The sequence below is a fragment of the Parambassis ranga genome, chromosome 13, assembly GCF_900634625.1.
Source record: "Parambassis ranga chromosome 13, fParRan2.1, whole genome shotgun sequence".
Lineage (NCBI taxonomy): Eukaryota > Metazoa > Chordata > Actinopteri > Ambassidae > Parambassis > Parambassis ranga.
In genome coordinates, this window is record NC_041033.1 from 23,375,751 (window position 1) to 23,389,485 (window position 13,735).

Sequence of the window (13,735 nt, forward strand, 5' to 3'; positions counted from 1 at the left end):
CACACACACACACACACACACATCCAGATGTTTCCTATTGCAAAGCTCCAGAGACTGAAGCCGTGCATTAGTGATGACACTTAAAGAACCCGTCCAGAACTCCGAGCAGCTTCTCAAACGTCATCATCAAGTCTGGAGTTAAAGGAACAGTCAGTGTTAGCTTAGCTTAGCATAAAGCTGCAGGGGGATTGCAGGCTTTACGTGTCTTTATTACTGTGCAGTCCATCAGCATGAACTCCTGCCTGTTCAGGATCATCATTAACTCATTGATCAATAACCAGCTGAGCTCAGGTTTGTGTTTGACACCGAAGACGTGAGCGTGGCGGCGTCTCCTCAGCGGCGAGCTTCATGTCAGCGTCTGCTGTCAGCTGTCACACAGAACACAAACACACAGATCTGCTCTGTCACAGCCCAACAACTGCTTCCTGCAGCAACACACTCTGAGCGAGTTTTAAATACTGTGACTGGGAGGAGCAGAGACACACAGAGACGGAGAGACACAGAGACACACACAGAGACACAGAGACACACACAGAGACACAGAGACACACACAGAGACACACAGAGAGACAGAGAGACACACACAGAGACACAGAGACACACAGAGAGACAGAGAGAGACACACACAGGCACACACACAGACACACAGACAGACACACAGACACACACACAGAGACACACAGATATACACACACAGAGACACACACACACACAGACAGACACACAGACAGAGAGACAGAGACACACAGACACACACACACACACAGACACACACACAGAGACACACACAGACACACACAGAGACACACACAGAGACACACACACACACAGACAGACAGACACACACACACACAGACAGACACACAGACAGACAGACACACACACAGACAGACACACAGACAGACACACAGACACACAGACAGACACACAGACACACAGACAGACACACAGACACACACACAGACAGACACACAGACACACACACAGACAGACACACAGACAGACACACACAAACACAGACAGACACACAGACAGACACACAGACAGACACACAGACACACAGACAGACACACAGACAGACACACAGACACACACAGACCCTTCCTCCTCAGCTGTTGATCGGTCTGGGAACATGTTTTCAGTATGCTCAGTATTTAAATCTCATGTTCTGTGTTTATATTTCTTCACATGTAGCCTGATGGAGCCACTGACTGGTCGCTGCTGCCCTCTGCTGGCTCCAGCACAGAGCTGCATCACTTTACACATCACAGACTTCACTCTCACAATAACAAACATGTGAACATGAATGAGAGACGAACATCAGCGGAGCTTTAACTTGTGCTAAGCTAGGCTAACCGGTCCTGGGGGTATCTGAGGGGTCATCTTCAGATCTGAACCCGGCGGCTGCATCATCCCCTCTGCAGCCTCCTCTTCTTCACTGACTGGCTGGCTGTCCCTGGAGGGGTGGAGCATCCTGGTGACGGTGTGTCTGAAAGGCGCGTGGAGGTAGAAGCAGAGCAGCGGGTCGAAGCACAGATGCAGCACGCTCAGCAGCAGCGTCGCCTCCTTCCCCAGGAACAGCTGCCTCCTGGTCCCGCAGTCTGTGATGACTTTGGTCTGGGCCAGCGTGTACGGCGTCCGGACCATGTGGTACGGGACAAAGCTGAGGATGTAGGCCACCGCCACGGCTGCCACGCTCCGCGCCACCCGCCGGGCGTCCACCCACAGTTTGGGGTCGTTGCGGCTGCGCAGGAGCCTCTTCAGGGCCAGACCGCTGGAGACCAGGACGGCGGCGGAGGCGTTGAGGAACAGCGCCGTGTTGAGGAAGACGGTCAGGGCGTGCCAGTGCAGGCCGATGTCAGTCTTCAGCGAAGAGCAGCTGAGGTACTGCCGCTCCTGCAGGGGGCGCCATAAGGTTATCTCATTGGTAGAAACATCTGACTGAACAGCCACAGATAAACTGTACCTTGACTTCCTTGGTGGGCAGCGCCATGTTGGGCACCATGATGAGGAGCAGCAGCAGCCAGACGACCAGCGACAGCAGCCGGGCGAAGCCGGCCTCCTGCAGCTGCAGCGAGCGCACCGTGTGGTGGTCCTGCAGAGAGGGCGGCGTCCACCATCACTGACACACTCTGACCAACATCACACACACACACTGCAGTTTACCTCCAGGTAGCGGTCGATGATGATGAAGGCGAGGAAGGCGATGGAGGCGTAGAGGCTGATGTAGATGGCGACGGCGCTGGCCTGGCAGTGAAACACCATCAGGCTCCACGGAGCGGCGCCGTGGTCCTTCAGCACCTTAAAGGGCAGAGCGAGCAGCAGCAGCAGGTCGGCCGTCAGCAGGTTGATGAGGTACACGGTGGTGCTCCGCTGCTGCACACAGACACACACACAGACAGACACACACACACAGACAGACACACACAGACAGACACACACAGACAGACACACACAGACACACACACACACACAGACAGACACACACACAGACACACACACAGACACACACACACACACACACAGACACACACAGACACACACACACAGACAGACACACACAGATAGACACACACAGACACACACAGACAGACACACACACAGACACACACACACACACAGAGACACACAGACAGACAGACACACACAGACACACACACACAGACAGACAGACAGACACACAGATACACAGACACACACACAGACACACACACACACACACACAGACAAACACACACACAGACACACACACAGACACACACACAGACACACACACACACAGACACACACACAGACACACACACACAGACAGACAGACAGACACACAGACAGACACACACAGATACACAGACACACACACAGAGACAGACACAGACACACACAGACACACACACACAGACACACACACAGACAGACAGACACACACAGACACACACACAGACAGACACACAGATACACACACACAGACAGACACACACACACACACAGACACACACACAGAGACAGACACAGACACACACACACAGACAGACACACACACAGACACACACACACAGACAAACACACACAGACACACACACAGACACACACACAGACACACACACAGACACACACACACACAGACACACACACACAGACACACACAGACACACACAGACACACACACAGACACACACACACAGACACACACAGACACACACAGACACACATTAGGATCTGCCTGGTTGATAATCAGCGACCTGTCGTACATGTGATAAACAGGAAGTCGCCTCCTCCTCTGGACCACTTCTTCTGTGAGACAGACAGTGGTCTCATGTGTCATGTGACTCTGGCCTCACCACAGGTGGCTTCACTTCATGTTTCCACTCTTCACCTCGCGGTCCAAGCCCCGCCCCCCTCCTCTCAGCCGTACCTGGGCTCTGTGGCTGCGGATGAAGGCCCACACTGACAGCAGAATTCCAGGCACACTGATGATGAAGATGAGGATGTAGAGGACGGTGAAGGGCTTCATCTGGTCGTTGACGATGCATTGCTCCTTCTCCGCCGCCGCCGCTCCGTCGCTGAGGTTGGAGGCAGCAGACATGATGAGGCGCTCCGAGGCTCAGCTGCAGCTGGAAAACAGAGGAGAGCTCTGAGGGGAGGAAGCAGGCGAGGAAACCAGTGGAGTGGATGCAGCGCTGCACCAGTGAGCAGATGTCCCCAGTCAAGCCACGAGTCTTTCTTTGTGCGCTTTAAGTGCGACTCGAGTCCCCATCACAGCAGCACCGCACAGAGCTGCAGTTCTGTCAGCGCCACACGAGGCGCTGCACCATTCAGTGATGTTGGCTGGTTAGCACGTTAGCTTCAACTCTACTAAAGAGGGTCTGTGGTCTGTGTTTATGCATAATAAAAAACACACAGAGGCATAACAGAGGAGGTGACGGGCGGTGTGTGTGTGTGTGTGTGTGTGTGTGTGTGTGTGTGTGCGTGCTGAACAGGATGTGCAGAGCTCTGCGGTCTGTCAGCAGCAGGAAGTCCTGATTCTTTACATGCTGACACAGAGCAGCCTGTGTTCATCCTCCCTGTTCAAACACACACATTTGCATCTACAGAGCCATGATGACAATAAACAAATGTTTCAGCCGCCAGCGCTTCTCCACGGCATCATGAACAAGGAAGCCGGGTCCACCTGCGCGGGGGAATCACAGCGGAAGGTCACATCAGAAACACCAGCTCTGACTGAGGAGAGGACGGAAAATCCATCCACCATGTTTGCATCAAACACACACCGAGTCGCAGCGTTTACACCTTTCCAGCAGCAGCGACTCACACATGATGTCTGCGACAACACAACACACACACAAACTGCAGCTTTATGCAAGTGAGGAGACGTCCAATGAGATGGCAGCTTTTAAAGAAGTGATGGAGGAGAGTGGAGCACACAGACCCTGTGCAGGGCCCCGGGGCCACAAAGAACACACAAAAACAGACACAAAATGACCAAAAATACACAAAAACAGACACAAAATGACCAAAAATACACAAAAACAGACACAAAATGACCAAAAATACACAAAAACAGACGCACAACCTAATGAGTGGCACGCAGCAGAGCCGTGGCGGCATGCTAAATGACTGCAGACACACAAAGTGACTGCAACGAGACACGAACATGACAAACAAAATGGAGACCACACATCTGAGAAGAGAAATGCAACAAGACAAATGAGCACAAAGAGGACATGTGACATCACAAAGACACAGTACACCTACAAAAAAAGACAAAAGACAACATGAAAACCATAGCAACGACATGCAGAACACTCATGATGAGCTGCAAAGAGACGGAGGACAGGGACAAACACAGACACAAAACCACGACGAGTGTTTGAAGGAAAGACACAAAATAAGAAGACCTGTCTGTTTGTCCCCCCGTCTGTTCGTCCTCCTGTCTGTTTGTCCTCCTGTCTGTTCGTCCTCCTGTCTGTTTGTCCCTGTCTGTTTGTCCCCCCGTCTGTTCGTCCTCCTGTCTGTTTGTCCCTGTCTGTTTTTCCCCCTGTCTGTTTGTCCCTGTCTGTTTGTCCTCCTGTCTGTTTGTCCCTGTCTGTTTGTCCTCCTGTCTGTTTGTCCTCCTGTCTGTTTGTACTCCTGTCTGTTTGTCCCTGTCTGTTTGTCCTCCTGTCTATCTATCCCCCTGTCTGTCTGCCCCCCTGTCTGTCCATGCAGCATGAGGACCAACTCTGTCTCAGCAAGTGACACAACCACAAAGAACACACAAAGAACACACAAAAACAGACACAAAATGACCAAAAATACACAAAAACAGACGCACAACCTAATGAGTGGCACGCAGCAGAGCCGTGGCGGCATGCTAAATCACTGCAGACACACAAAGTGACTGCAACGAGACACGAACATGACAAACAAAATGGAGACCACACATCTGAGAAGAGAAATGCAACAAGACAAATGAGCACAAAGAGGACATGTGACATCACAAAGACACAGTACACCTACAAAAAAAGACAAAAGACGACAAACAGCACGGTGAGCACAAACGCACAAAACCATAGCAACGACATGCAGAAGACTCATGATGAGCTGCAAAGAGACGGAGGACAGAGACAGACACAAAACCACGACGAGTGTTTGAAGGAAAGACACAAAATAAGAAGACCTGTCTGTTTGTCCCGTCTGTCTGTCCCCCTGTCTGTTCGTCCTCCTGTCTGTTCATCCCCCTGTCTGTTTGTCCCCCTGTCTGTCTGTCCTCCTGTCTGTTTGTCCTCCTGTCTGTTCGTCCTCCGGTCTGTCCTCCTGTCTGTCTGTCCCCGTCTGTCCATGCAGGTGAACACAGACAGAGCAGAGCGGCAGCATGAGGACCAACTCTGTCTCAGCATCAGCAGGACATGACAAATGTTTCAGAGCACCACGGTCTGATCAGTTTACCTCCTGTGTCGTCCTCTCTCTGGTCCTCGCACCACGTGTTGGACCCCTGAGGACTGGCCGGGCTTCCAGGGTCTCTACGGGTCCTCAGGGTGTGCTGGATTTGACGTGCTCGTGCAGATGGTGTGCTCAAAGGAGCGGAAGCTGCTCACAGGAGGAAGGTGTTTTCCTGCCTGTCAGTGTGACCACAGGCCACGCCCCCTCAGACACACACAGACAGAAACACACACACAGAGACACACACACAGACACACACACACACAGAGACACACATACAGGCACACAAACACACATACAGACAGGCAGAAACACACAGACAGAGGCACACAGACAGAGACACACAAACACACACACACAGAGACACACACACAGGCACACAAACACACATACAGACAGGCAGAAACACACAGACAGAGGCACACAGACAGAGACACACAAACACACACACACAGAGACACACACACAGGCACACAAACACACATACAGACAGGCAGAAACACACAGACAGAGACACACACACACAGACAGAGGCACACACACAGGCACACACACACACACAGAGACAGGCAGAAACACAGACAGAGACACACAGACACACACACACACACAGACAGACACACACAGACAGACACACACAGAGACACACACACAGAGACACACACACAGACAGAGATACACACACACACACACACACACACACACACACAGACACACACACAGACACACACACAGACAGAGATACACACACACACACACACAGACACACACACAGACAGAAACACAGACAGACACACACAGACAGAGGCACACACACACACAGACACACACACAGACAGACACACACAGACACACACACACAGCTTTTGACTGGAGCAGCTTTCACACCATCATCCTCCTGGTGTGAAAGTGCCAGACGACAGATTCATTCAGAAACTCTTCACCTTCTTCAGTGACGCACATCGACCGTGTGACTTTCCTGTCAGACGATCAAAGGCTCGAACACCACAGAACGGCTTAATGTCAGAGAATATTTCAGAAATGATCTTTTTGTTTGTAGCTTCCTCATCTCACCCAGAAAAACCCAGACTTCCCCTTATGTCCCTCAGGTACCTGAAGTTCCCCCCTCCCCGCGTGGACTGGCGCCACCTGTGGAGCCCCTGCAGACTCGACCAGGGACACCCCAGTCCTGCTGCCTGCGTGGTGAGCTGGAGCTCTGCTAACGTAAGGACGCAACTTAAATCTAAACATTCACATGTGCTGGTGTTTTTAAAGCTTTACTTTCATGTGCTCACCTCACCTCACTGTGGGCAGTGTTAGCTTAAATGCTACGATAGCATAATCTTGTGTGTGTGAGTGTGTGTGAGTTAGTGTGTGTGTTGGTCACGGAGCTGGTCGCACTGTGAGTTGAGCCAAGAAGCAGAAACCTTTTCATTAAAATGACTCAGTTTATACATCATCACTGCAGAGCAGCAACCGTCACATTCACACTGTACAGTGTCCAGTCATGTACGACTTTACACAGCTGCTGCCATCAAAGGTCACACACAGTGTCACACACAGTGTCACACACACAGTGAGTGCCCTTCAGTCCCGTCCACTCTCAGTCTGCAAACAAAAAAGATACAAAAATGCCAGATGCCGATGTGCCGGCATGAACTACAAACCAAGACAATAACAGTATAACTAAATGTTAGCAGTTAGCTTTTAGCCTGCTTTATCTAAACATCACTTAGGCTGTATGCTAACCAACAGAACACTTTGTAGAAGGCTGTGCAGCAACACTGAATGAGTGCTTTAGCTCATTACAGCAGCTTGCTAACACAGTGCTAACACAGTGCTAACACGGTGCTAACACACTGACTGTCATTGTGTGTGTGTTGCAGCTCCGGTAGAAAACATCATAGCACACAGAGCCGATCAGAAGGTCCAGAGGTGGTGGTTTTGAAATGTTCCAGCATCATAAAAAAAACGAGTCCAGTTCACACCTGCGGAGGCTTTAAAGGCTCCCTCTGCAGGTCCTTTAACCCTCTGCTGCCGGGGGTCCAGACATGACTGAGCCCTCCACCCACTCCTCCTCCTTTCAGGCCCACATTTCACCTCTGACCATATGTGACCATGTTAAACATCAGTCCTCAGTGCTGGTGTGTGTCTGCTCGTGTTGAAGCTACACCACACTGGTGTGCCTGGTCATTGTCGTGCTGAGCGACAACCTCCTGTTGACCCTGAGCGAGCTCCTCAGCCCGTCGCTGCCTCTCCTGCTGCCGCCTGCGCCGTGCATCGTTTTCCGCAGGCTCAGCTGGGACCGGAAGGACCTACAGAAGATGAAGTAGATGAGGGGGTCCAGGCAGACGTTCAGCACCGACACCATGATGGTCAGCTCCTTCAGGTAGAAGAACACCTGGTCCGAGCAGCGTTTCTTCCGGAAGGCGTAGGGGAGGCGGACCAGGTGGTACGGCACGAAGCACACGCAGAAGACCACGACCAGCACCAGCATCTTCCTGCGGGACCTGGCGAGCTGTGTGGAGCTGGAGGACGCCGGCTGCCTCTGCTGCGCCAGCGCCAGCCTGCGGGAGGTGCTGTAGTAGAAGAAGATGAGGGAGACGAGGACGAGCAGGAAGATGGAGGCGGTGCAGCAGTGGAGGACTATGTACAGCAGGCGGACCTGGGCGCTGTGCAGCCTGTCACAGTCCACCGACACAGTGACGTTAGTGACCACTTCCTGGGTGAGCAGAGACACCAGGACATAGGTGAACATCATGGACACGAGGAAACACCAGGTGACCACGGAGATGATGCGGGAAGCCCGGACGGTCTGCAGGACGTGAGTTCCCAAAGGGTGCACGATCTTCATGTACCTGTGGAGAGGAGGGAAGAAGTGTCACAAAAATCCAGGACGCCATGATGGAGTCACATGGTCACAGCAGTCACATGACCAACACTCAGAGAGTCTCTGTCTGACCTGCAGCTTCCTGCAGCTGATCACTGTCTGAATACCTGAGTGATTCTGCACACACACTCTGACTGCAGGCAGGATGGAGTGTGTGTGTGTGTGTGTGTGTGTGTGTGTGTGTGTGTGTGTGTGTGTGTGTGTGTGTGTGTGTGTGTGTGTGTGTGTGTGAGTGTGTGTAGAGGAGCAGGGCTCCATGCTGCAGTGACACTCGCTGAGTGAACATGTGACCTTTGTGTCACATGTGTTTAGAAACAGACAGCTCTGGGCTCATTGGTGCAACATGCAGCGTGCCAGAGACAGAGGAAGCTGGGTGTCTGAACCAGCCGCAGACTGTGTTCTCACAGCCAGCAGCTCTGCACTGTGACCAGTGAACCAGCTCCACATCCTCCGACAGCTGATGAAGAAGCTGCAGGTCATTCCAGGTTGTTTCTCTGATCTCCACTGTAGGAGGCGGTCTGGACTGGATGCTCCATCATAGGATCAGACATGCTGATGGCTGATTACAGCTGTGTCTGTCCATGAGGAGCTGCACATTTCTGCTCATCATGTTGTAGAGCAGATTGTTGGACATGATGGGGGGGGGGGTGTTCGCAGGTCACAGCTCTGAGCTGCTCACTGCAGCTTAGCGAACCACATCCAAACGCTTTTGAAGCACCATCAGCCGACACTCTCACATCCTCTGACACATCTGTCTGTCTCCTCTGTGTGTGTGTGTGTGGGTGTAGCTTAGCGCCCCCTGTGGCCCTGTGAGTGTGTGCACGTTAAATCTCCTGGTCTGGGTCACCACAGCAGCCATAAAAAGGGGGAGGAGCCTGTTGTAGATGTGACTCGTTGGGTCCTACCTGTTGGCCGCGATGTAGCCCATGAACAGGATGCTGGCGTACATGTTGAGATAGAAGGCGGAGGCCCCGAAGTTGCAGTAGATCTGGCGGATGAAGACCGACCGGTTGGAGTAGTTGATGATTCTGATGGGCAGACAGAGGCTGATGAAGAAGTCGGAGGCCACCAGGTTCTTCAGGTAGACGGTGACGCTGCTGGACGTCTGCTGCTGCGGTCGGCAGAAGTAAACCTTCAAGGTGAAGCCGTTCAGGAGCAAGCCCACCTGCAGAGGCCACAGAGAGGGGTCAGGCTTCGTTCAACCAGCCCTGACGTCTTTCCCTCAACCGACACTCACCACAAACACCAGACTGTGCACCACCATGAAGAACCGGTGAGCTGAAGTGTCGACCTCATCACAGGTGGAGTTACTGATGGTCTGGTTGGAGGGCGGGGTCAGTAGGTCAGAGGGACTCATGTTTGTGATCTGTGAAAAGTGAAGTCAGCGTTATAGAAGAGATCAGTGAGCAGAGAGGAAGTGCTGCTCGCTGCGGGGAAGTGGCTGATCACCAAGGTAGCACAACCACAGACCAGAGGCTGCGAACGCCACGCCAGGCGGCCAGAGCACCAAACACTGAACCCATCAGGTCACGTAGACCTGTTGTAGCTCATTTAATCCATCCATTAACCCGCTTGGTCCTGTAGTGCAGGGTCACGGGGGGCTGGAGCCTGAGGGGCGGGGTGCACCCTGGACAGGTAGCATTTTAATAATTTAATCGTCAACAGGAAATGAATCGCTGTTATCATCTAAGCTACACTTAGCTAGCTCTGTCTATGACAAGCAGACGGCGGAGGACCTGACACCCGGGTCCGTCTGGAGCTCTTTCTGTACACAGCACAGTACACAGTACACAGAGTCAGATCTCTCAGGAACACGTCAGAGTGATAACCACACCAGACACAGTCAGAAAAAGAAGGAGGAAGTGCTTTTATCTGGTCTGTAATCAGCGGTCGGATCAGAAACTGTTCTACATACATAGACAGCAGACTGCAGGCCCGCTCTGAGAGGAGCCCTGAGAACCCAGGCTGAGCTTCACCTGTTCACGCCTCTTATCTGTCATCTGCCCTCGTCTCTGCACATTTCAGCACCGCCGGCTGAAAGCAGCAGCCGGGCTGAGGTCTGACAGAAGCACCAGCATCCACACAGCACCGCGGGGGGGCTGAGCAGCCACAGCGGGGGGGCAGCAGCACTGTGCATCAGCTGTGACCACAAAGTTATCAATGCTGTTATTAAGACGACTGGATCTCCAGGCATGGATCATTTAAAGTCTCAGAACACGTTGACATGAGGTGAGCGTTCTGCAGCGTTAACGGCCTGATGACTCATCTTTAATCACAAGTCGTCGACAAACAAACAACATGGATGTCACTCAGCATAGAAGTGCTGGTCTGAGGTGAAGCAGGGCTCCTCCACCTGTGGCTGACCCCGCCCTGAGACTCAATTCATAACCTGCCGCATTTAAAGGTGTCACAACAGCAGCCCGGAGCCCTGCACCACATTAAAGGTGCCACCCGAAAACCCAAACCAAAGGTGTGTCTGTGACACACACTGACACACAGACACACACACCTCAGACATTCACACTCACACCAGACCTCCAGATCCAAACGGCAGCTTCAGCTGTAGGAGCGGAGGGAGGGAGCGGCCTTACCTGCAGCACTCACCTGTCTGTGTGGAATCCACTGAGAAAGACTGATGGACTTCCTGCTGCACGGCGTTTACATCAGACAGGGGGGAGGGAGGGGGGAGGAGAGCTGCACAGAAAAAGCCTGTGGTGGCTGTAACTGCGCCGCAGCTGTGTCAGAAACAGAGCTCATCATTTGCCATTCAAAACACACACACACACAGACACACACTCACGGTGAGAGTCAGTCTTCCTGGTGAAATCATCCGTTTTCCACAGAGCGGAGGTTGCCGTTTGTTTTCCAGGAACCTGTCTGAGACTCGAAAAACACACACACACACACAACCAGTCAAGTGTTAAGAAGAAGTAAACAAGTTTGAAAGTGACAGATGTTTATTTTGGTTGTCAGCAACATGTAGCATGTATGCTAAGCTAAGACAGAGCACATGATGTTTGGTGTCTAAAGCTCAGGTCCCTGCCAGACTGTAAACAGGCTTATTTCTGCTGTGACACTTGGAGGTCTGTGGGGGTTTGGACATTAGGAGGCAGCCCCTAGTGGACACCGGAGGAACTGCAGTTTCAGAGTTACTGCTTATTCAGAATGCACTCACAGCTTCTTCTTCTTCTGCTGTCAGACTGCGTGCAGACCAGAGCTCAGAGCGAGCTCTGTGTGACGCTCTGTGGGTACAGAGACAGAAGCGTTCATGTCGCAGCAGGCTGCTGGGTGAGCTGGACTGAAAAGTGTCAGAGCCAGTTCCAGGAACAGCATTCCAGCAGGAGGAAGTTCACCTGCAGGGATTCTCCCCGGCTGAGCAGCGAGGAGGAAGCTGCCCTCACACATGCCTGAACCAAATGATTCATTCTGCATCAAAGGATCTGATCGGACCCTTCATCTTATCAGGGCCTCTGCTGGTCACAGTCTGCTTTTATCCACTAAAACTGTTCTATAGAGAAGCCCTGTAGACATGTGTTCAGACTGCCCTCTAGTGGCCACAGTAGGCAACTAAATCCTGATCTTTTCAAATTGAACCTCATGTTGCACAGGGGGCGCTCTGGAGCGCTTCCAGAATCATTGATGTGCCTGGAGTTACATTCCAGCTCTGATACCTGATCAATACAGGATGTGAGTGCACTCGGTGTCGGATCACTGCTCCACTCACAGCTTGATCAGTCTGGAGTTCACAGGAAGTGGGCGGGCTCTCTGCAGAGCAGTCAGTTCATACTAAGTATGTTAATGCTGCCCTCTAGTGACCGGGGTATGTTATTACACTGGTGACGTGTTAACCTGTAGCTGTGTGTTTACAGCGCCCTCTGGTGGTCACTCCTCTGTTAGTTTTATAGAAGTGTCTTAGTCCTGACGTGGACTCATGCTGACTCTGCCCTGTGAGACCTGAGCTGTGCAGCAGCTCGTCGTCCCAGCTGGTTTCACTTCTGTCTCCGCTTCCTTCTCTTTTCTCTTCCTGCGTTTCTTCAACAGTAAATCAAACAGCACAAACACACAAACACACAAACACACACGCTTTATTTACTGTGACACAAAACAACACAGCTACACACACCGGCCAGGCCTGATAACAACACCTGTGTTTCTATGGCAACCAATGACTGACCCCCCCCCCCAAACCTGAATCGTTATCTCCTCCCCTCTTCCTCAAAATGTTCACTCCATATGTTATGCTTCCTTCTCTTGTCTCCTTTCCTTGTTTCCTCTCCTCCTGCTGAGGTTCTAGGCAGTGGTCAAGGATCTCCTTCTTTCCTCTCCTTGCTTCCTCTCCTTGTGTCCTTTCCTTGTCTTCTCTCCTTGTGTCCTCTCCTTGCTTCCTCTCCTTGTGTCCTCTCCTTGCGTCCTCTCCTTGCATCCTCTCCTTGTGTCCTCTCCTTGCCTTCTCTCCTTGTGTCCTCTCCTTGCTTCCTCTCCTTGTCTTCTCTCCTTGTGTCCTCTCCTTGCTTCCTCTCCTTGTGTCCTCTCCTTGTCTTCTCTCCTTGTGTCCTCTCCTTGCTTCCTCTACTTGTCTTCTCTCCTTGTGTCCTCTCCTTGCTTCCTCTCCTTGTATCTTCTCTTTGCTTCCTCTCCTTGCATCCTCTCCTTGTTTCCTGTGCTTGTATCCTCTCCTTGTTTCCTGTGCTTGTATCCTCTCCTTGTTTCCTCTCCTTGTGTCCTCTCCTTGCGTCCTCTCCTTGCATCCTCTCCTTGTGTCCTCTCCTTGCCTTCTCTCCTTGTGTCCTCTCCTTGCTTCCTCTCCTTGTTTCCTCTCCTTGTGTCCTCTCCTTGCTTCCTCTCCTTGTATCCTCTCCTTGTCTTCTCTCCTTGTGTCCTCTCCTTGCTTCCTCTCCTTGTCTTCTCTCCTTGTGTCCTCTCCTT

The 13,735-nt window shown here is 52.1% G+C and overlaps 2 protein-coding genes across 3 annotated transcripts; both read right to left on the reverse strand.

The window, feature by feature from the left end:
- Nucleotides 1-1,019: 1,019 nt before the first annotated feature.
- Nucleotides 1,020-6,123, reverse strand: gpr171 (G protein-coupled receptor 171). Its single transcript, XM_028419807.1, has 5 exons — nucleotides 5,926-6,123; nucleotides 3,413-3,611; nucleotides 2,167-2,376; nucleotides 1,967-2,095; nucleotides 1,020-1,896 (listed from the first exon to the last, which is right to left on the reverse strand). Exons 2-5 carry the CDS (start codon nucleotides 3,581-3,583, stop codon nucleotides 1,342-1,344), a joined length of 1,065 nt encoding a protein of 354 aa, XP_028275608.1. The 5' UTR covers nucleotides 3,584-3,611; nucleotides 5,926-6,123; the 3' UTR covers nucleotides 1,020-1,341.
- A 1,368-nt stretch (nucleotides 6,124-7,491) lies between these two features.
- On the reverse strand, nucleotides 7,492-11,433 carry LOC114444910 (P2Y purinoceptor 14-like). 2 transcript variants are annotated; one of them, XM_028419805.1, is made up of 4 exons: nucleotides 11,414-11,433; nucleotides 10,047-10,175; nucleotides 9,715-9,974; nucleotides 7,492-8,777 (listed from the first exon to the last, which is right to left on the reverse strand). In XM_028419805.1, the coding sequence occupies exons 2-4, from the start codon at nucleotides 10,164-10,166 to the stop codon at nucleotides 8,087-8,089; spliced, it is 1,071 nt and encodes a 356-aa protein (XP_028275606.1). In that variant the 5' UTR covers nucleotides 10,167-10,175; nucleotides 11,414-11,433; the 3' UTR covers nucleotides 7,492-8,086. The 2 variants fall into 2 exon arrangements, with proteins under 2 accessions (XP_028275606.1, XP_028275607.1); XM_028419806.1 differs by having other exon boundaries at nucleotides 11,401-11,422.
- Nucleotides 11,434-13,735: the final 2,302 nt, after the last annotated feature.